Source organism: Neltuma alba, unplaced genomic scaffold, assembly GCF_004799145.2.
Source record: "Neltuma alba isolate B1F8T4 unplaced genomic scaffold, ASM479914v2 tig00006033_pilon, whole genome shotgun sequence".
Lineage (NCBI taxonomy): Eukaryota > Viridiplantae > Streptophyta > Magnoliopsida > Fabales > Fabaceae > Neltuma > Neltuma alba.
This window is the reverse complement of record NW_021634328.1, coordinates 932-24,018: the sequence shown is the minus strand read 5'-3', so window position 1 is coordinate 24,018 and position 23,087 is coordinate 932. Positions and strand designations below refer to the sequence as shown.

General features: G+C 38.8%; 4 protein-coding genes across 4 annotated transcripts; 3 read left to right on the top strand and 1 right to left on the bottom strand.

The window, feature by feature from the left end:
- The first annotated feature begins 4,986 nt into the window (after window positions 1-4,986).
- On the top strand, window positions 4,987-8,297 carry LOC114749409 (AP-3 complex subunit delta-like). The gene has a single exon (XM_028937912.1). It carries the CDS (start codon window positions 5,150-5,152, stop codon window positions 8,078-8,080), a length of 2,931 nt encoding a protein of 976 aa, XP_028793745.1. The 5' UTR covers window positions 4,987-5,149; the 3' UTR covers window positions 8,081-8,297.
- A 1,668-nt stretch (window positions 8,298-9,965) lies between these two features.
- LOC114749413 (glycosyltransferase BC10-like) lies at window positions 9,966-12,244 on the top strand. Its single transcript, XM_028937916.1, has 2 exons — window positions 9,966-10,541; window positions 11,600-12,244. The coding sequence occupies exons 1-2, from the start codon at window positions 9,966-9,968 to the stop codon at window positions 12,242-12,244; spliced, it is 1,221 nt and encodes a 406-aa protein (XP_028793749.1).
- Window positions 12,245-14,286: 2,042 nt separating this feature from the next.
- LOC114749412 (protein SAR DEFICIENT 1-like) lies at window positions 14,287-17,579 on the top strand. The gene is made up of 7 exons (XM_028937915.1): window positions 14,287-14,431; window positions 14,534-14,609; window positions 14,754-15,312; window positions 16,349-16,509; window positions 16,630-16,824; window positions 16,929-17,034; window positions 17,137-17,579. The coding sequence occupies exons 1-7, from the start codon at window positions 14,346-14,348 to the stop codon at window positions 17,385-17,387; spliced, it is 1,434 nt and encodes a 477-aa protein (XP_028793748.1). The 5' UTR covers window positions 14,287-14,345; the 3' UTR covers window positions 17,388-17,579.
- Window positions 17,580-18,374: 795 nt separating this feature from the next.
- LOC114749410 (LEAF RUST 10 DISEASE-RESISTANCE LOCUS RECEPTOR-LIKE PROTEIN KINASE-like 1.2) lies at window positions 18,375-20,973 on the bottom strand. The gene is made up of 3 exons (XM_028937913.1): window positions 20,283-20,973; window positions 19,919-20,182; window positions 18,375-19,695 (listed from the first exon to the last, which is right to left on the bottom strand). The coding sequence occupies exons 2-3, from the start codon at window positions 20,148-20,150 to the stop codon at window positions 18,770-18,772; spliced, it is 1,158 nt and encodes a 385-aa protein (XP_028793746.1). The 5' UTR covers window positions 20,151-20,182; window positions 20,283-20,973; the 3' UTR covers window positions 18,375-18,769.
- Window positions 20,974-23,087: the final 2,114 nt, after the last annotated feature.

Sequence of the window (23,087 nt, the reverse complement as noted above, 5' to 3'; positions counted from 1 at the left end):
TGAATTGGTTATTTAAATTATTTATTTGTTATGCATCGTTTTATTTGATTATAAAAAATTGTCTGTTAATGAAAAAGCGTGGGGATATTATTATTATTATTATTATTATGCCATTACTACATGTTATTATCGTCATTTTGTCCGTTGGCGGAACCGCGGGAAAATATGATGGCGGAAAAAAAATTGCGGGAAAATCTATATATAATGCGTGACTTGAATGAGTGGGTTGGCGTTTTCGTTAGGCCGATAGCGAAATTAACAAGAGAACCGGGTTTCAGAAAGCGAGCGCCCAGTTATGAACTGGTTAGTCCACGTGGCCAGACGTGCCACGTCGGGAGATCATGCCGTGTGCCCATGGAGGTGGGCGCCGTTACTTGGGCACCTGACTTTTAAATACTGTTCGATACAAGGGAAATGGGAAAAAAAAAATTTGGGATTTTGAAATTTAAATAAAAAAATAAGTAATATAAAAGAGTAATAAAAATTAATTAAAAACTTTTAATCCCATTTTTTATTTTTCAAATTGAGTTTATTAAAATTCTCCTTCTCCTCCTCTCTCCTCATTTTTCTTCACACCAAGCGGATGCTCAAAGTTTTTCTCCTTTTTTATGCTATCTGATTCCCTTAAAATACTTGCAAATTAATGCCCATCACAGTTCCTAGAGTGTTTGGATTAGCCTTTTACAAGTAATTTTACGAATATATAAACTAAAAACATGGAAAAAAATTATCTTAATTTATATAAAAATATTTATTAACAGTTTTTAAAGGTTACCAACCCCCCACGGGATGCTTTCGAAAATTCCGTTGGTTTAACAAGTGATAAATTATTAGTATTCTTTGTTATTGCATTTTTTAATTTTAATATAATACTTATTTATAATGTAAAATTATATTATAAAATGATTTTTATATTTAGAATCGCAAGGTGTATATTCTTTTGATTGCGAGGATTTTTGAATCTACTGAGAATGAAGGGATGGGAAGAGGGCGAAATAGAGGCCAAGTTCATAAATCATAACGAAACGCAACCTCTTGTTGATGATAGAGGCCAGATAAAAAGAGAGCTTTTGCGTCGTCATATTTGGGTGATAAATAGCTGGCGTTAATTCAAAGGGCTGGATTTTTAAATACTATCTCCAGTTTTTAATATAAAAGTTAGTTTAGTTTTAAATTTAATTTTAAATATAAGATTATAATTCATTTTGTCTCTTATATTTATTTATTTTTAAAGTAATTATTGTAATAGTTGCACATATCAAAAGTTCACTCAAATCGTAGTTTTATCTAATACTACCTCCGGTCCTTAATATAAGATCCTGTTTGACTTTTATTTTGGTCCTAAATATAAGATTTTAATCCACTTTATCTCTCATATTTACTCAATTTTTTTCAAGATAGTCATTCTAATAATTATAGTTCTAGTTAATACACTTGATTAACAAGGATATTTTAGGAAAAACAACATTTATTTGGAACAAATAACTAACTTAACTTATTTTCTTAATCTCCTTAAATTAGTCAACTGACTCTTATAATTAGGACCGGAGGTAGTACATGATTAGTAAAAGTATTTTTAAAAAAATAATACTTAATTATTACAGATAACTAATTTAATAAATTTTTTTAATTTTTTTAAATTAGTTAACTAGTTTTTATATTGATAACAAAAACTAGTATTAAAATCACAAATAGAACTGGAGAGGGAAATATGAAGGGTTAATGTGCGCTCAGCACCCTGAACTATTTACTCAAGTGCGTCCAGTAGCCTAAAGTAATTTTGGGTGCATCCAGCGTCCTAAACTAATTAAAATGGTGCATCCATATCCCAGACTAACAAAAATGTTGTGTTTAATTGTTACTTTCCTGACTCAGCTTAAAGTTGACCCCTGATATTCTAAATGGTAGACATATGGACATTTTATATGTATTAATCTTACTCAAAATTTAATTTATTTCCTTCCTTTTCTTCTAAATAATTTGACTTTTGAGTTAGAATAATACACATTAGGTGCCTATGTGTTTACCATGTAGAATATCAGGGGTCAACTTTAAGCTGAGTCAGGAAAATAACGGTTAAACATAATATTTCTGTTAGCTTGGGATATAGACGCACCATTTTAATTAGTTTAGGACACTGGATGCACCCAAAATCACTTTAGGCCACTAAACGCACCTGAATAAATAGTTCGGGGTGCTGGGTGTACCTTAATCCAAATATGAATTGTAAGCGGATGGGAAACGACACCAAAGACAAATAAAAAGCGGTAGAAAGAAGCACCGCGGTACTGATTGAGAGTGACGGCAAGTGGCACGGGATCCATAATGCGATTTTGAATTTTAGAAAAAACATATTTATTAGTAGAGAAAATAACTTGTTAAATGATGCACTTTGGCTTTTTAAATCTAAATTCGACTGCTTGGATGTTTTGTTTAGGATTAATATAATTCTTAATCCTTCAAATTTTTTCTTATTAATATTTTAGTCCCTCAAATTTTAAATAATAGATTTTGATCCTTTAATTTTTTTGTTTAAAATATTAATCCTTATAATTCAACAAAAATATTGAGTATTTTGTCTTTTGAGGAACCAAAACACATGATTTAAAATTTAAAAAATCAAAATCAAAATAAAAACAAACCTAAAGAATAAAAAAATTATATTAACCATTTTGTTTACGTTAAAAGACCAATATTTAAAAAAAGTGTTGAGTACCCAAATAGTGATATTTAACTTCTCATTGCACAAAAGGAAAAAGAAAAATATCTATTAAATTTAAAAAAATAGATAGATTATGTTAATTATTCTTATAATGATTTTGAGGTTTTGATAGGTCATGATCTATCAAAATCACTTGTCTATCATTTTAAAATTCAATAAATATTTTTTTATCATTTTTTCAACAAAAAAAAAAAAGAACGAGAGGAAAAAACACTTCAAGGGTGGTTCCGCCACTTTGCCCGTTTTAGTGGATTTTTTGCCTTTAAATTATGCTTTTTGAGAGTATTAAGTAACTTGAACGTACTCTTACATTAAACGTACTTTATTTTTTAATTAATGTGTTATTCCGAATACTTTGTCCATTTGAACCATTTTTAATATATATATATATAGAGAGAGACACACACACACATGAGCATTTTGAGCGGAAAATTGACAATATTGGAAGGAAAAAAAAAAAAGAAAAGAAAACAAAGAAAGTTCCCTCGTTATTGCTCGCAACAATCTAGCCAATGTGACTGAAATTTATTAAAATTTAACATTTTTGAATGGGAGCGAGACTGCGATTTGACCCCACTGGATGTATGTTAATTAGATAAAGGTGCTGCTTCGCCAGCTAAACTCAAACAATATACTCTGAAAGATTGATCGACAGAAGCTTTAGCACAGACGGAGCCTGGAAAGTGAAGGGAGGGAAAAAGCAAGCTCACTGCTTCCCCATTCCCTTCGCCAGTAAAATCTGTGAAGTTAATGGCGCTCAAATCACTGTTCATGCCAGTTGCCTCATTAATTCACTTTACTCAGAGGAAAACCCCCTGTTCTGGGGTCTACATGCCAAGTTGATGAAAAGCAAAAGTAAGCGGTGGAATACACTAATTTTGGAACTCAAAGTTGCAATCCCAAACGGAAGACGATGAATTGTCAAATCAAACTGACTGTGGATAAAAATGAGATATGATATATCGACCTGCCATCGATTATGGAAGATGATTCCGCTTTACACTTGGTGTGAGCTTTCTTTTGACGCCTTTTAATATTTGTCTCCACGTGTGAGTGTAAAGCTAGCTAGCCAGTCCATTATGGACAAGATGACCAACCTCACCCACTCAGCTTTTCACCCCACAATCTGTTTCATGCTCACACGCCCATCCCTTTTATGTGGCTTCGGTTGGGCTCTCGAGTCAGTGTGCTCATCCTTATCATCAGATAAAACCGTCGAATTAATACTGGGGCAAATAACATGAGTATTTTGACGAGAGATCTGCTGGCTTCAAAGTTCAAACACGCCGTTAATTTTCATTCGCATGACTCGCGCGTACGCGACTATTTACAAGCTAGTATGCTTACAGGATCATTAGATTTATGCTTCCAAATTATTCTTAGATTTATTGAAACTAAGTATACTGAATGTATGAGCTTAAATTGTCAACATATAGATAAGCTTGAATAAGCAAGTTTTCTTCCATAGATAGCACATGGCTCAATGGCTCATGTCAAATCGCTATCTACGCCTAATAGATTTACAGAACATAGAAAATCAATGGTTGTCAAAAGTGCCAATTCTCCGCCAAAATTTATGACAAAATCTTGGGCGCATATTTTTCCCCAGCAGATCAGCCAGTGTCCATGAGGTTTCAAGTTTCAACTAATTTCAACGAGTTTTACACACACACGCGCGTAGCCTAATCACATTCGGAAATGTTTGGATAGAAATCAAACCATAATTTTAAAAGTATTTTTATGGTATACGAGATAAATATGTGAAGGAGTTTGTCTCGTTTTGCGGAAAAATATTTTTTTTCGGTGCTTCCAAACACCCCTTTCGAGCCACATTGGATCGAAGCCTGATCAGGTTACTTCGTTAGCAAATTAGTCATAATATTGTTCTTTTTTAAATACCACGTAATATTTTACTTTTGAATGACTGTTTACGTCTAGGTAGTTTTTTTTTTTATTCCCCTTTTCTTTTGCTGTTACGTACTTTAAAAAATCATGTTCCGAGCAAAACTTGGATTAAGAATTTGTTTTGGGCCTTCAGTCCATCTGTCTATGACATCTTCCCAAAAACCCAAAAAAGAAATTTTGTTATCCAAACCAGGCCTCACCCTGTATTGATCATCTCATGCCAGCGCCCATGCCGAGCTCCAAGCTGACAGCTCCAGCTTCAGCAATCAGCAGCATCAACGCTTAATTATTCGAATTGAAAATTAAAAATAATTAAAAAGGGAAGAAGCAAAACTCTCACCCCTTTGCTCCCCGAATCAAATCAAATGGGGCGTTGGCGCATCGCCGACTCCGACCCCTTTCTAATCCGAATCTCCGCTCAATTCTGCTGTTTGCGGCCATGAATTCCTAGGTCCCCTATTGGTTTTTCATCTTCCAATTGTGCTTGCCGTGAATCAAATTTGTTCACCTTGTCCTCCTTTGATGGCGGGTTCTTCGATCATGGACAACCTTTTCCAGCGCACTTTGGAGGATTTGATCAAAGGTTTCCGCCTCCAGCTCGTCGGCGAGTCTGCCCTCATTTCAAAGGCCGCGGAGGAGATTCGCCGTGAGATCAAGGCAACCGATCTCGACACCAAGTCCATTGCTCTTCAGAAGTTATCTTACCTCAGTGCAATTTACGGCGTCGACATGTCGTGGGCTGCTTTTCACGTCGTCGAGGTCATGTCATCTTCACGGTTTGCCCATAAAAAAATCGGGTACCTCGCTGCTTCCCAGTCCTTTCACGAGGGTACACCTGTTCTACTTCTTATTACCAACCAGCTTCGCAAAGATCTCTCGAGCCCTAACGAGTTTGAGGTAAGTCTTGCTCTTGAATGCTTATCGAGGATTGCCACGATTGATCTTGCTAGAGATTTAACCCCAGACGTGTTCACATTGCTGTCCAGCAGCAAGGTTTTTGTTAGGAAGAAAGCGATTGGGGTGATCTTAAGGGTTTTTGAGAAATACCCTGATGCCGTTAGGGTGTGCTTTAAGCGCTTAGTTGAGAATTTAGAGAATTCGGATTCACAGATTGTGACTGCGGTGGTGGGGGTCTTTTGTGAGCTCTCTTCAAAAGATCCCCGATCATATCTTCCATTGGCGCCTGAGTTTTTCAGGATTTTGATCGATTCTAGGAACAACTGGGTTCTAATAAAGACACTAAAAATATTTGCCAAGTTGGCTCCACTTGAACCGAGGTTGGCTAAAAGGATAGTTGAACCTGTTTGTGAACTTATGAGGAGAACTGGGGCGAAGTCCTTAATGTTTGAGTGCGTCAGGACTGTGGTCACCAGCTTGAGTAATTATGAGTCTGCAGTCAAAGTGGCTGTCTCAAAGATTGGGGAGTTGCTGGTTGATCCGGATCCAAATCTCAGATTTCTTGGACTTCATGCCCTTTCAGACGTTGCACCAACCCACCTGTGGGCGGTCTTGGAAAACCAGGAAGTTGTGATCAAATCATTGAGTGATGAAGATCCTAATATTAAACTTGAGTGTCTGCGCCTGGTTATGGCTATGGTGTCAGAGAGCAACGTGGCAGAGATATCAAAGGTATTGGTCAATTATGCATTGAAGTCTGACCCAGAATTTTGCAATGAGATTTTGGGTTCCATTTTAACAACATGTAGTAAAAATGTGTATGAGATCATTATTGACTTTGATTGGTATGTTTCACTCCTTGGAGAAATGTCAAGGATTCCAAATTGCCAAAAGGGTGAAGAAATTGAGAGCCAGCTTATTGACATTGGTATGAGAGTTAAGGATGCTAGATTGGAGCTTGTTCGGGTTGCTCGTGATCTGCTGATAGACCCTGCATTACTTGGTAATGTGCATTTGCATAGGATATTATGTGCTGCTGCTTGGGTTGTTGGGGAATATGTTGAGGTTGCAAGTAACCCGTTCGAACTGATGGATGCTCTACTTCAACCTCGTACAAATCTCTTGCCACCATCAGTGAGGGCAGTCTATATTCATTCTTCTTTTAAAATATTAGTTTTTTGTCTGGATTGTTATCTTATGCAAAATGACGGGCATGCGCCTTCATTGGATTCCAGCAATTCGGCTGTGGGGAATTCTGGATTGGTTCCTGGGAAAAAGCACACAGAGACTCCTAATTTGGCATCATGTGATGATCCAATACATGATGCTCGGAATGAGGGCTTTAGCCCGCAAAGTACAATGGACTCTTCTGAGGAGCTTGCTGTTCAAAACAATGCAGAGGGAAATGTTTCTCAGGATCAGACATCATTTGCTACTTCTCTGGAGAAGAACAATTTCACACCTGAATCTATTGTTGGTCTCTTAAATCTAATTGATTTAGTTTTAAGTCCCCTTGCAGCAAATCAGGATGTTGAAGTACTAGAGAGAGCACGGAATGTACTTTCTTTTGTTCAATTAATTAAAGCTGAAATATCTGATAATTCCAATCCGAATGTGGGCATCTTGGACAAAAAAGATGCTCGAGTCTCAGGTATTGTTAAATTGATGTGTGATGCTTTTTCCAACGAGCTCGGTCCAGTCTCATTAAGTGCTCAAGGAAGAGTTGCTGTACCAGAGGGATTAGTTCTGAATGAGAATCTTGACGACTTAAAAGCAATATGTGGTGAAATTGAACCGCCTTCTTCTAGTTCATTTTCCATAGGAGGCCTTCATTTTGGCACTGATTCTGATGCTTCTCTATTTAATCTTCCAAAGAAAGAGGAGGAGGCGGAGCCATTGAATGAATCTACATCTTTGCTGGAACATCGGAAGCGGCATGGATTATATTACCTTCCTTCAGAGAAGAATGAGATTATTTCTGATCATTATCCTCCGGCTAATGACCCTCAGAAAAAGAGTAACTTAAACAATGAATCTGAAGATCTAGCCAAGTTAGCAGGACAATCTCTTAATTTGAAGAAAAGGCCAAACCAGACGAAGCCCAGGCCTGTGGTGGTGAAACTGGATGATGGAGATGTGGTACCAATTTCAGTCAAGAAGCCTGTGCCAAGAGATGATTCACTTTCTGGTGCTGTGAGAGATATTCTTTTGGGAAGTGAAGCCAAACCTAGTTCATCTCGAAGTAATCCTTCTGACAAGCCATTAGACATGAAGAAAGAGAAAAAGAATCTAAGCACGCATCATCCATCTGAGATCAAAGAAAACTTGGTTGGTGCTGAAATGCCTGGCCTGGCAAATCCAAATCTAAAGAGCAAACACCATAGTCGTCATAAAGAGAGAAGAAGTTCAAGGGAGACTATTGAAGGGGAAGAACATGATCAAAGGGGAAAGAAAAAGAGTAGTCATCGCCATAATAAGCATAAATCTCGTCAAGGATCCAGTTCGCCTTTGAATGTGGCTCCACAGAACCCAGTAATTCCAGACTTTCTTTTGTAGTGTCCAGAAATTTTGTTTTTGATTTTGTTTATGGTTACCCGCTCTCATTGGTTGAGGCTGTTTACCTGTATTCTTTACCCTCAGTCCCTGAGATAAGTTCTGTAGATTTTTAGTTACATTTCTTTTGGTCATTGTCTATAATTTCTTTTCCTCATGTTTGTTTTTGACCCTTCATTCACAGGAAGCATATATGAGAAGTAAATGTTCTTGTGGGATATATTCTGGCTTTCTTTATCTACAATAAAATATTGAAATTGTACCGTGACATCTTGACTGTGAACGAGTTTGGCTCCTAAACCATAGTAGCTGATATTGATTATATGCTAAGAGACTCTCTTTGGCATTTCCCTTGACTCTGGATTTGTATTAGAGCTGAATGATATTCATTCTTGCTTGGTTTCCCCAAGAAGCACTTTTAAAAAATATTTTCAAGAAAATTTCTCTCACATATTTACTTTGTATACCATAAATTTTTTTTTTAAATTATGGTTTTGTTTTCACCTAAACACCTCTTAAATAGAAGTTCGAAATTGAGTAAATTTGGTTTCTGGAGCTAGGTCCCTTTGTGTTGTCTATCAGAGATAAGGAGAATTTCATCATTTCATGGGTGGTCTGGACATGCAACTCCGTCTTCGCTTGTTTTATTCCGAGCGCAAGATAGTCTGCAAGCAATGTTTATTGTTTTTCTTGGAATTTAACGGTGATATTTTGCTCGGCTTGTCCGCCTTCCTGCATTATCTCAAGTCTTGAACCTCTCCGCAGGGAAGGGCTTGGCTACTAGGGGTTTTATCAGGTCATCGTTTTGCACCTGCAAAAAAATACCGTTCAGGTTATATTTGCATTCTTGCGTGCGCATTCGACTACTCAGCACATCTTGGTATCTTCATGGAATGATTCATCGTTTGAGTGTAGGGCTCATCCATTTTGTCAATTCTCTAGAATTCCAGCGACCAGCATGATTAATGAACAAATGGTTGCCTTGCCTATTCAATTCATTTTCTGTGATCAAAATGGAGCATAACCAGTCCTTTCAATTTGTGTAATTCGATACAATCGCGTGGATATTTTTTTCCTTTTAAACTTTTTGCCCTTTCTCCGCCTTTTATTGGTTTCTTCAATTTGCCTCTCTTGATACCCAATTTATTAATGTGATTCTCTCCAAGTTGAAATCCGAATTAAACTAAATAAAGCCAACTGTTTTTTGAATTATTAAATCAACTTTTTCGAGTGAAGGGTAGCATTTATACACACTTTTGAATTTTAAAGGGTATAAAAAGAAAAATGTTGACAATTAGAACACATTTTTTCTTTTCTTTTTTTCCTCTGAAATTTTTAAAAATAAATACGAGTAGATTAAATACAAATTGACTCATTTTTTTAATATATTTTTTATGTATATTGCAACTTTCAGTCGTCGTTCAAATATCACTTTTGAACGAAGACAGTATCATATAACTTTGGCATTGATAAATTTAGATCTTGGAAGAGCATTGCCGCATTTGTCCATGAAAAGTGTGATTTCCAAATATATATACATGCTTGGATGGTTTAGTCACAAATTTGTGTCCATCTGTCATAGCTAAGTATTGTTTAATAATGCCAACTTTATATTAAATACCGAATAAGGTATTGTTTGGTGACGAATTCAAGAATCTGTTCAGTCCAGGGTCAGGCTTCTGTATGGAAACCTTTTTCTCTCTCTAGCCAGCGAAACGGCTACTGCATTCTATAACTCCATACACTCTCTCTCTCTCTCTCTCTCTCTCTCTCTCTATATATATATATATATGTATCAACCAGGATAGTCTCTTCTCAGCCTCTCTGATCTCTTCGACCCTCATATTTCTGTGCAAACCTTCCATTCCATATTGTCATCGTCGTGGCAATGAAGCCTCACCAAGAAGAAGCTTCACCTGCGTCCTCGGTCTCATATCTCAAGCTCGGGCTCTCCTTCAATCCCCAACTCCATCTTGTTAACTTCTTTGCTCATATCTTACTCTTTGGCTCTGGTTTACTCGTTGGAATCACCCTTGCTTTGTGTCTTCCAGACTTGTCGCCCCTCAGCTTTCGAATCCAACAACAACTTGCTTCTTCTTCGCCCTTTCCACCTCGTCCTGTCTCATCAAACCAAACAAACGTGACGACGACCACCTTGGTCACCCGACATGGGTTGAGAGATTTGTTGAGTACCGATGATCAGGAGGCTATGCACGACATGACTGAGCAAGAGTTGTTATGGAGAGCCTCACTAGTTCCAACAATTAAGGAAGTGCCCTTCAAACACAAACCCAAGGTTGCATTCATGTTTTTGACAAAAGGGCCAGTGCCGTTGGCTCCTCTGTGGGAGAGATTCTTCAAAGGGAACGAGGGCCTCTACTCTATTTATGTCCATTCCCATCCTTCTTTCAACGAAACTCTGCCTCAAAGCTCTGTGTTTAATGGCCGAAGAATTCCCAGTAAGGTCAGTAAGTGATTCTTTCTTCTGTTTCACTGAGTAAATCTGTTCGATTTTTTTTTTTATAAAAAGATAATTAAAATTCAATAACAAAGAAGCTTTTAGGGGTGTGTGTGTGTGGGTCTCCACACTCAAATGTTGCACAAACGTACAGATGACACGATAGTAGGATTCATTTTCTGCAAATGTAAGGAAAGGGCAAGGGCGATTTGATTTTGCCCCAGCAAGCAAGGAATTGGCACCGTATCATGCATGGACTAAAGTACTATAGTTCTCTTTCAACTCCATTTACGTTTTGTTTTTCGTGTTCTACGGTCTTAATTCTTACTTTATGATGTCAAACACATGGTGTGCCTCCTTGCACGCCTAACTTAATGGATTTTACAAACCCACCTTTTTCCCCCCAAAAAAAAACACCTTTTGTTTTGACAACATATTTGTACACTTATTCGTCCAGGAATCGAGGCAAATTGTCTTGCAATATCATATCATGGTTTCTACTATACTTCACACGTTTCTCTTCAAAGAAAAATAGATAATACTGACATAATTGAGGCAGCCTGCTGTCAGCTTAAAGGCGCAAATTTCTTTAGTTCATGCTAAAGTCATATATATTAATGAGACATTTTATGGTTCTCAATAGGGAAGAAAGGTTAACTCAACATGGATGCTGAGAACCAATGTAGGCATATAGCCATAGTGATCATCATATACACAATGTGGTGCGGGAAAAAAAAAAAGAAAAGAAAACAAAAAAACAGCTACGAGATGCAATGAATGTGAAGGTTAAGAATTTTTTTTCCCTTTTCTTTTGTTGAGCTGAGGAAGCAATTCCATCCTTTTCTTTGATTCCACTCCTTTCCCAGCTCCCCAAGAAAATTCCACTCCTCTACGTTTCCAATCCTACTTTTTCCACACACCCCTCTCGTTCAACTTTCTGCATTCCTTCATGGCCCACATCATCACATGCAACATTTATATGTATATCCAGACTTGCACATTCATATGTTCTTTATACCAATTAATAGCTGATGAGACTGTTTGTTAATAAATAACGTATACAGGAAGTAAAGTGGGGCGGGTTCAGCATGGTAGAAGCAGAGAGACGTCTGTTAGCCAACGCACTGCTAGATTTCCGGAATCAGCGTTTTGTTCTGCTGTCAGAATCATGCATTCCCCTGTTTAATTTCTCCACAATATACAACTACCTCATCAAGTCCACCAAAACCTTCGTGGAAGCCTATGATGACCCAGGGGTTGTGGGTCGTGGCAGATACAGCCCCAGAATGAGGCCTCTGGTTCGGCTGTCTCAGTGGAGAAAAGGGTCCCAGTGGTTCCAAATAGACCGTGCTCTCGCCCTCAGCATCGTCTCCGATCGCCAGTACTTTCCGGTGTTCAAGAAGTACTGCCGGCAGCCGTGTTACAGTGACGAGCACTACTTGCCGACAATGGTGAGCATCAAGTTTTGGAGGAGAAACTCCAACAGGACATTGACCTGGGTGGACTGGTCAAAGGGCGGTGCGCATCCTTCCAGGTTCATCAGAACAGACGTGACTGTGGAGTTCTTGAAGAGGCTGAGACATGGAGGGAGGAGGTGTGAGTATAATGGCCACACTACCAATGTTTGTCACTTGTTTGCCAGAAAGTTCACTCCTCATGCTCTCACCAGACTCCTCCGTTTTGCTCCTGACTTGATGCATTTCAATTGAATATGTTCCTCTCAATTCCCAGTTTTTCTTTTTGGGTTGTATCTATTCATTCAATTGTATTCTAAACACTAATATATATAGGACCGGGAACAACAAATTTGACCTGTGTGTATCTACGCACATCCATTTTTTTTTTTTTGGGTTTAAAATATACATCCAGTTTTTTTATTATGTATGCATTGATTTTTTTACCAGATATATGTGCATTGATTTAATTGTCTAAACACTCATAAACATAGAGCCCTGAAAAACAAATTTCATCTATTTATTTAGCCCCCTCTGTGATTTAGCACGTACATTTGATATCTTTCATGTGTGCCTATTCAGAATATCCGTCTCCTGCTATTAGATTTTTTATTACAGTCAATATATTAAGATCATATTTCTAGCTGTCCGGCTTATATTAAGATCATATTTCTAGCTGTCCGGCTTCTTTTGAATATTGTTTCCGTAGGATACACTGTTAAAAGACAAAGAAGCATGATAGTTAAGGGCAATTTCCCAAGGGAGCCGAGGGAAAAGTAACGTAAACCAAAATAAAATAAAACCTAATATCCAATAGGTTTTTGTTGGTGAATTAGGGATTTTTTTCAATTTTGTGAAAAATACCCCTTTTTTTTTTAAAAAAAAAAGAATGCTTGTTTAAACTTTTAAAAATAATTAAAATATTGAAAAGTAAGGGTTTTTTTTAATTATTTCGAAACGCTCCTGTGGGTTGCTTCTAATTATTCTAAGAATAACTTTCAAGTGAAAAATGCTTTTGATGATTATATTTATATTTTAAAATGATTTTTTACAAAAATATCTAAATAATAAATATTTTTTTTTGCTAAAGCATAGGTATCCTCCTATTGAAGGCAATTTTATTCAAGAAACTGTCGGACACTAAATGTAGGCACCTCTCCCAGTGAAGATTCAAACCTTGATTCGTTAGGTTGTAAGGGACTAACCCCTTCCGCTAGACTCGACCCCGTTGGTATAATTAATAAATTTTTGAAACATGTAATCCACATGCCACGTCAATACTATACAAAGCCCATCATGCGGCGGAAAGCAACGCAGGAGAAGGAGCAGGGCCCATTGGGCTGAGAAAGAAGAAAGAGGGCGCTCGTGACTCGTTAGGGGAAGTTGGCCCCACTACTGGCAAATGTTTTTTTTTTAAAGAAAAAATTGGATGCTGAAAGTGAAACCTCCTTTTTGCGTGTAACCCAAAAGGAAGTAAATAGTAAGGGGGGCAAAAAAGAGATAAAATCACAAAAAGAAAGAGTAGAAAGCAGCAGTAGTTGTAATTTATAAGGAAGGCCGTGGTGGAGATGGGATGGAGAGGGTCAGCCACAAAGGAATGCCACCGCACGCATCGTATGCTTCCCAGAAACACACTTTCATTTGACCAAACCCCAGAATCTACTCTTCCAGGTCCCTTCTATCACACAGCTCTCTCCCCACGCAAATACTATAACCCTACCAAATACCATATCATATCATTTATGTAACTACCACGAAAATCTATATATCAACCCCCTTCTCAACTATGCATATATATGAGACGCGGCTACTGGTTTCATGTTTGATTTTTATACCATGACTTATATAGCTCTCATTTATTCATTATCAGAGAGAATTTCCCATATATTTGATGCAGAAATTCTCCTAAAAAGTTCGAATATTTTATCATTATTCTGCTATATTTTCTATGCGAATCTGCACGTATTTTTCAACATATAACTGATAGCTTACATTTTCCATACATTTAGGATGATGAGCAAGTAATTATCTGAAAATTTTATATTGCCCTTTTTTTTTAAAAAAAAAAAAACTGTGTTTGTTGACGTCAAAGTCTTTGCAGCATATGACGAGGATTCAATTTCAAGGTCACATCGTTGTTATCGTTGAAGTTGCGTGCCTATTTCCCCCGACATTCCAAGAAAGTTCTTTCGTACTACTGTTCGTTATTTTCCTACTGAGGCCAGCTCTCCGCAGTCTTACCCCGATCGCTAGACTTATAAATTGAAGAGAAGCCCGCCTGCCTGCGTCCTTGCCTCTTCATCTCTCCGTCAGTGCAACCACCTGACCTTTCAAAATCTGCGCTGCTGGAACAATAATGGCGACCAAGCGGTTCTTTGATGACTCTGATGATCAAGACCCAGATGAGCCCCCTCACCAACGCGTCAGGCCCACTCTTGCTTCGTACGTTTGCTTTAACTCATCTCCTTGCTCTTTCGTTATTCATATACAGACTTCGTATAAATTTGCCTTGCTTCATCTCCCACGCATGTTGCCAATGGACAGGGTGATAGGAGAAGTAGTCATGGTGAAAAACTTGCAGAACCTTCTGTCGGGCTTGGAACCTTTGCTCAGAAGGGTGGTATGTCTCTCTCTCTCTCTCTCACACACACACACACAAAACATAAAAGCAGTATATATCATGAGAAAGAAATAATCAATCTTTTTTTAATATGGCGATATATATATATATATATATATATATATATGAATATTGGACATACAGGTGAGTGAGGAGGTGGAGGGAGTTATGAGACGCATGTATCCGAGATCTATGATGACCAGGTCTGCATCGCTGAGGATACAAGCAGCAGAAGAAGCACCAAACCTAGAACTGAGCTTTAAGGAAAAGCTGAGTCTCCCCATATTCACGGGAAGCAGGATACAAGACATTAATGGGAACCCAATCCAGGTCGTTCTTGTAGACAAAAGCGGCAATCGAAGGGTTCCCACGAGCGTGCATTATCCCATGAAGCTTGAAGTTGTGGTTCTGGATGGAGATTTCCCACCTGCTGATAAGCAGGAATGGACGAGCAACGAATTCAGCGACCACATAGTGAAGGAGAGAGCTGGGAAGCGACCCTTGCTGGCTGGAGAACTCAACATGACCATGAGAAATGGGATTGCATGTCTGGGAGGGGATATTGAGTTTACGGATAACTCTAGCTGGATCAGGAGTAGGAAGTTCAGAGTGGCTGTCAGAGTTGTTCCTGGGACCAATCCAGGCCCTAGGGTTCTTGAAGGCTTCACTGAACCTTTTGTCGTCAAGGATCATCGAGGCGAATGTAAGCTTTCAATTCTTACCCAGGCCGCCATTTTATTTGTTTTTAAGCATATAGAATTCACGCTATGTCCGACTTTTGCATGCACTTCTTTTTTGAGCATGTCCCCCTCTGCTATCCGCAAGCATCAAGATTTCATGCATTCTTTATGTACAGTATTTTTTGTATAAAAACCTGCTATGATTGATTTTTAAAAAAAAAAATTAGCTTCGAAATTTCAAGTATACATAGTTATAATTGAAGCACTTGCACATCCCTTTCACCCTTTGGAACAAGCAATAATTGTGGCTATCATCCCTAGTTTTGTTTATGTCGACCCTTTATGTGTGTGTGTGTGTATCTTGATTCTTGACAGGGAAATTAGCTTGAAAGTGATCATTTGGTCGAAATAATTTTCAGCTAATTAAGAGGTTTAGTAATCATGCAACCAATGTCTAGTGGAAATATGATAATCCCAAAATCAGTTTGACATATTGTCGGTCCTACGTACGTATATCTCATCAGCCGGCAACGGTTTCTAGGGCATAATTAATAAGGTCAAACTGTTTTTACATAATTTATTGTATTATAATGGATTATAATTATGATTGATATAATTGCGTGTGCTCTTTTTTATGCTCTAAGCTGCTACCTTTCCCAAGTATATTACTACCCTTAATTTAATTTGCTCCGAAGCTGCAAAATCTGGTTGAATATGAGCTATTTTCAGGTGTGTGCGTAGTGTGCGTATCATAAACTCTGGTGAATCTTTAATTAGGACTGAAATGAATACATATAAAAATCATCCCTTGCGATATTCCTCTTTTCATTACTACTTGAGGTTCTTCAACTCCTTTTGAGGCCCCTAAAAATGTTTTTTGTTGGCCAGAAAAGGAATATATATTACTGGAATTACCCTTTTGAGACCCTAAAAATGTTTTTTGTTGGCTTGAAAAAGAATATATATTGCTGAAATTACACACTGCATGATTTATATATAGATATATGTAGTATAGCTAAACGATGTTTACTTTGATCATGTACATGGATGTATATGTAGTGTATAAAAAACACCATCCTCCAGTGTTGGAAGACGAAGTGTGGCGGCTGGAGAAGATTGGGAAGGATGGGGCATTTCACAGGAAGTTGTCCGCAAATGGTATTAACAATGTTCAGGAGTTTCTCAAGCTGTCTGTGGTCGACCCTGCCAGACTCAGAGAGGTATTATATAATTCATCCGCATTATTCATCTCAATTCTCTATTGATACCCTGGAAAATGAGATCACTGATTAATTAATAAGAACAACATATATGTGATATATATGGTCCTGCAAAATCAGATATTAGGGATAGGGATGTCAGAGAAGATGTGGGAAGCGACGTTGAAGCATGCGAGGAGTTGTAAGATGGAGAACAAGCTCTACATATACCGTGGGCCTCACTTTGCGGTGTTTCTGAATCCCATATGCCAACTGGTCAGAGCTGAGATCAACGGCCACGTCCTCCATGGAAGAGACCTCAACAACATTAACAGGGTATGTATGCCTATATACAAATAATCCCGACAGCCCCCAATTAATGATTAAGTTTCAGAGATGTATTAAACACGCATGCTTGTGTGATGAATGAATATCGACAGAGCTATGTTGAGAAGCTGGTAAGAGAAGCATACGCCCGATGGGATACCTTGGAGGAAGCAGCGCCTGAAGGGCTTTTGAGCGATAACGTTTCCTTGTTAGCTCAAGGTATGCCGTTTCTTCAAACAAGTTAAGAACAATCTTTGTTTTTGAACTAATACCACCCCAAGGTACTGATTGGCGAGTACATATGTTTATTTGTATGGATAGGGGAAACAGTGGATCAAATTGCAGAGAACCTTCCAATGAGTTGCGATCTCTTTGGAGATAAATCAGCACAAGAGGCCAGCTATGGAGGAGTGGCAGCTGGAGGCAGTGAGTGGTCGACGTTGAATTCGAACCCAGCATATCCCACCGTAGTGGGGAATACCTTTCCTTTCAGCTTCTCGGAGTCACAATCAGAAGTTGATAATATGACGCCTTCAGGCTCTGTCATCCATGGATCTCCCAAGTGGTCCTAAACTTATCGTATTTATTAGCTGCGTACTCCTTTCTACTTTAAACATGCAAGTACAAGACATGAGTTAGTTTAGAAAGGATCATAGACCCCCCCGGTTACTGTACGGTCAATATAAATAAGCCACAAGTGGATCCACCATAATTCCATTAACGAGCTCTGTCTCCATTCACTAATGTTCATGTATGACTTAGCTAGGTTGGGCTTGCGTCCTCTCTAACAAAATCTCATTTGTGGGCGGTTTCAGGCCCTTTAAAGTTTACACCCATTGCTCAAAAACCAACCAGACCCTTGATTTTTTTTTTTTTGCCGTTAACCAACCAGACCCTTGATGTACAACAATCAGAGACAATGTTCTGTAGCATGCTGCAATCTCATCCTTTCATCGATCTGGTCCATGCATTTTTCCCTATTTTTCAACTTTGGCTTGGAGTTCCCTACTCATCGGATAACACCCAATCCTCTTTGCAAATTTTTTTTCTCGAAAATAAACATTAGAAATTGGGCGTTCTTTAACAGGATTGAACAGAGTAATGGGTATGCTTGCGGCGATAGCAGCCAAACCCTAGACCTAGCCTCATCCTTTTCTGGCCCAGTTGATTTCAACGACCCAGTGATCATTAAGACTAGATGAGGTATTCATAAGAAACGGACGCCAGGCTCGAGAACGGAGAGCGGCTGATAACCAAAGATGTTGAAGTCCTGATTTTTGTCGATCCGATGTTCAACTGCCACTGAGTATATAACACCCACACAAGATATTCGTGTCCTTCTGCATCTTTTTCTCCCATATTGTATCTCTGCGTCATACTCATAAGCAATCCCACGGCCTTTTGATTAAAATAAAATGCATTAAATAACAACAACACGGTTTTAAGCAATTAAAAAGACTAGGATGGCTCCTTCGAGGAGCCGGGACACGGGTTCTGATATGAATCTTGTTTCTTTCGTTTCTAGTAGTGAAAAGGAATGAAAGATAAGGAGGAACCAGTATGAATAATGATTATGTTCTTCTTAATATACAGGTTTTATGAGCACATTCGCTTTTGGCTTTAATCACTTCCGCCAATGTTGCCATACCTATACAAGGCCGCTCGGCGTCCTATACAAAAACACCCCACCTCGGGGGAAAGAAAAACTCCGAAAGCAAGAAAGCGCGACAGATACTGCGTTAAGATTTGTTTATACAATATCAATGTTTTCCACAAAATTTAAGGACGGGACTTCATAGCTTCGAAATGAGCATTGGCAGGCACCACTTTCGCTTTATCATTCCATGTACATCTCAATCTTGGAGTGATGATGGGTCGAAGCTCGCGGTCTGTTGATGCTTTTTCTGCAATGACTTTGATTACTTTACGGGCGGGGATTCATTGGAAGCTCAACTTATCCGCTGGCATTTGGAGTCGTCCCTGTGCTCCTCATATTTGAATCAGGTGATAGTGGAGGCGCTTCATGCCTCAGCAACATGACATGATCTGCTGAGATATCCATCGCCGCCTCTTCTTTGGTCTTGCCTACCCCATCACTCTGTATTTCCTTCAACCTCTCCACCACCTCTTCCATGGAAGGCCTCGTATCTTTCATACTCTGCAAGCACTGGAAAGCCAACTCTGCCACTCCATTAACCATCTTCCTCACCTTGGGATCTGCTTCAAACCCAAGAGCTGGGTCCACAAGCTCATGCAAATCCCCGTTTTGAATCTTGTGAACAGCCATGATTGCCAAATTGACCTCATGCCTATGCCTCGTGATATCAATAGCAGGCATTGATGATATCAACTCAATGAGCACCACTCCAAAGCTATACACATCACTCTTATCAGTAAGCTGGTAGCATTGGTGGTACTCCGGATCCACGTATCCAGGAGTTCCCTGCGGCGCCGTTGAAATGTGAGTAACATCATTCGGGAAGAGACGAGACAGTCCAAAATCTGCTACTTTGACAACGAAATGACTGTCGAGAAGGATGTTGGTGGTTTTTATATCACGATGGATGATGTCAGATGCGTGAAGATATGCCAATGCGCTTGCAGTCTCTATGGCTATGTTCATTCTGGTATGCCACGGAAGTGTGTCTGCTGGTTTTGCCCTTTCGCCATGAAGATGATCGGCAACAGTTCCATTAGGAACGTATTCATACACAAGCAGAAGTTCACGGCTATGGCGAGAAGTGCAGCCATAAAGTTGGACGAGGTTTTGGTGGCGCAGACGAGTTAAGATCTCCACTTCATTCATGAACTGCTCAACTCTCCTGTCATTGTTTTCATACAGTCTCTTCACTGCAACTGTACGACCATCCCCTAGTTTTCCTTGATCAACCAAGAAACACCACAAACCATGATTCCTGGTCAGTGATTATGTGCAGTTTTACTAACAGGTAGGTTGTCCAATTAGATGATTTTTCGTAAAAATTCCTCAACTAATTGTTATTGCATGTTGGTGTATGTTTATTGAGAAGCATGATAGTAAACACTTGAGAAACATTACGTACGAACTCAAGTCTCGTATAGAATAAAGTTTGTCCACTCTTACCACAATAAACTGTTCCAAAACCCCCATCTCCAAGTTCATTGGCTGAATCAAAGTTGTTAGTGGCCTCTTCAAGTTCGCTATATGTGAAGAGGTGGACTCCAAAGTATTTACTTCCTTTCTCAGCGCCCTTTAAAGAGGAATCGGAAGATATGGTCCGACTCTGAGATTGTTTGTCTGATTTGGCATGACGATTCTTCTTTCGGCGCAGATAGAAATAAAAGACGATGCTCATAACTACCACGCTGAACGAAGAAGCAGCAGCACCTGGGTTTCGATCGGGAAAAATAGCAAGAGGCTTCAATGAAAGGGAACATACAAAACAAAACAGGGGAAAAGAATATTAACAAGAAATTGGAGACATTACCTGCTATGAGTTTCCCTTTCCAGTTCAAATGTCTTCCTGCAACAGTAATCAGTAAAAGCTAAGCAAATAAAGGTAATTAGAGCATTGGTACTTATAAGCTAGGAGAGAGGAGCAAAGGCCAGGCAGGAAAATAGGTGTGTCTAATGTGAGCAATTTATGGAGTCTTGATTCGTTGCTCTACAGCCTGAAATGACTTGCTACAAACGAGAGAATGTTTCGAAGGTTGCCCCCGTCCACCACACTCCACTTGAATCATTTCGTATGCGTTATGCGTATGAACCCATATTTGGAAAGAATGGAGGAAGACAATACAATGCGTAAGGATTAAATAACATCACAAGGGGGCTAACTTCCAATCGTAGTTTGGTTTCCTCAGCTTTTGAGGAACTGTCTTCTGGTAAGTCAAAGGTTATGGCTATGTATCGTAAAATGGCTCCCGTAATACTTTCTCGAAAGAGAAGCAGGCAGTGGCACAGAAGAAATAAACTGACAGTGTAACAATCAAGAGTGAAGATCCCATCATCCTCACCAAAGGTGACGTCATGATGCAGATAAGCAGCAGTCAAGAAGACGAGCATTTGCACCGTTAAGGCGACAGGAATTGTGGGCGCACCTACCGAATGAGTTAAAGAAGGGCTACTACTTGATATAAGATATAAGTATAACAGTTAAATTAACTTTTATCTTAATTTGATTTATTTTATTTTTAACTAGTACTATCTCAACCTCATTTATAGATTATTAATAAGGTTTTATAATTAAGAACAGAAATAGTGTTATAATAGTTACACATATTGAATATTTCATTAAATATTAAAGCTAATGTACTTAATTAGTAAGGGTATTTTAAAAAGACAGCACCTATTCATTACAAATATTAGTTTAACAAATTTTTTAATATTTACTAAAATTAGTTAACTAGCTCTTATAAGGAGACAGTACATGACAGGTGGCTGCGCTGCCTGGGCAAGTAGCATGAAAACGGCACTAAAAACAACAGGGAAGAAAGTGAATGTAACTTTGATGAGTGAGGTTAGAAGGAAAAGCGGACAAGGGATAAACTGCCGTGTGTGAGGGAGAGGGAGGGAGGAAAATGAAATGGAGAGCAGGTGGACCATTAAGAAGGGCACTGTCCAAGACTTTGCAGGCAATCGGGCTACTCCGTTGACGTAGAGTCGCCGAAAACAATAATAGTCTTTTAATGTTTTTGAAAAATTAAAAAAGGAGTCACAGTCACAGATCACAGTTTGGGATTTTAAATTAAACAGTATACTCTGAAGATCATTTTAAATATTCTTAGAAAGACGCATGTCTACAATTGCAGAATGAGATGTACATGATATCACAAAGGCAGGGGCAACGAATTTGAATGGGGAGCGGAACTAAAAATCTCAGCAAACTCACACAAAATAGTGGGCATCGAAGTAGATAAGGCCATGAGGACAATTTTGAAGAACGCATGTGGCGTCGAATCAGGGAAATCTCTCAAGGTTGAAAATTCCCAACTTTTGGTTGGTGTGAGAGACGACAGAATGGGAGTCACGTCACAGAAAGAGAGAGAGGTGGAAGGAGTTTTCAACAACCAAAATGCGAAGTAGGAGTGACTTTGGCGTCAGACCATTGACGCCTTCAACGGTAGATATAAAGGCACAAGTTGCGGTCTAATGAATATGTACTAAGCACACATTTGATGACGCTATCCGCGGATTTTTCCGGGCGCCCTCAACTCTATTATTATCTTAAGAAAAATTATAATCAAGTCTTTAAAAAATATAATTATTAGAAAATTTTAATAATAATTTAAACGGCTTATAATAATAAGTATTAGAATAGAAAATGACAACTCCTAACTTGTTATTAGAACTTGTTAGTATTTTTTTTTAGATTTTATTATAATTCTTCTTTTTAAAAAAAAAAAGAACAGACTTGAGGTTAGGTTACAAGGGGCTTAGTTTCATGCCATTAAATTACAACACATTTTAATCCTATTTACTTCAATCAAGCATTCAAGCTGTCCTTTTTCTAATTTGTTTTAAACTTTATGGCAGGCCTCTCGGGTCTCAGACGCTCAACTACTACTCCCACAGGCCTTGAGGGCCAACAAGGATTATCAACGGCCCCCAAGGTTTCAACATCCGCACCTAATACTGCGGCTGACAAACTCCGGTATCGGTCTCTGTTCTGTTTTGTTAAGACTTATTCATTGCTATGCTTTTCCTATCGGAATGAAGATCACCGCTTCTTCTTCCTCTTCATCACCCTACTGCTTATAGTATTTTATTCGTTAAAAACACGTCCGAGTTTCTCATTTGGTATTGGGAACAAATGGTTGAAATAATAATTACACAAAGGAAGGCAGGAAGTCATACCTCTGGACAGGTATAGGGATGAATTCCGTTCCGGCAATGACAGGCAAATCGAGGAGGATCATGGCCGTAAGTCCACATATTCCTCCCGAAGAATTGCATGCCGAGCAGCGAACCCAGTCGGCAACATACTGAACAACGAACCCATCCTTAAAGATTTGTTCAGCCCGTCCTGGCCTTCAACGTCGGAAATCTCACCTTGAACTAGAATTTATTACGAGCCTTGCATCCGGAAAAAATTTTGCAGTTTCTGCGCCTCGTCTTGCTTGGCGAAAAAAGCAACCTTTTCACCAGGATGGCAAGTGATGTTGCTTGGGCTTGAAACATGAGAAGGGCACTTTGTAGAATACGGTCAGGTTCTGAATCGTCAAGTTGTCGGAAGAAGAGGAAGAGAGAAGGATCCAGGGAAGTGTTGGTGAAATGCCAAGGACAGGCAACT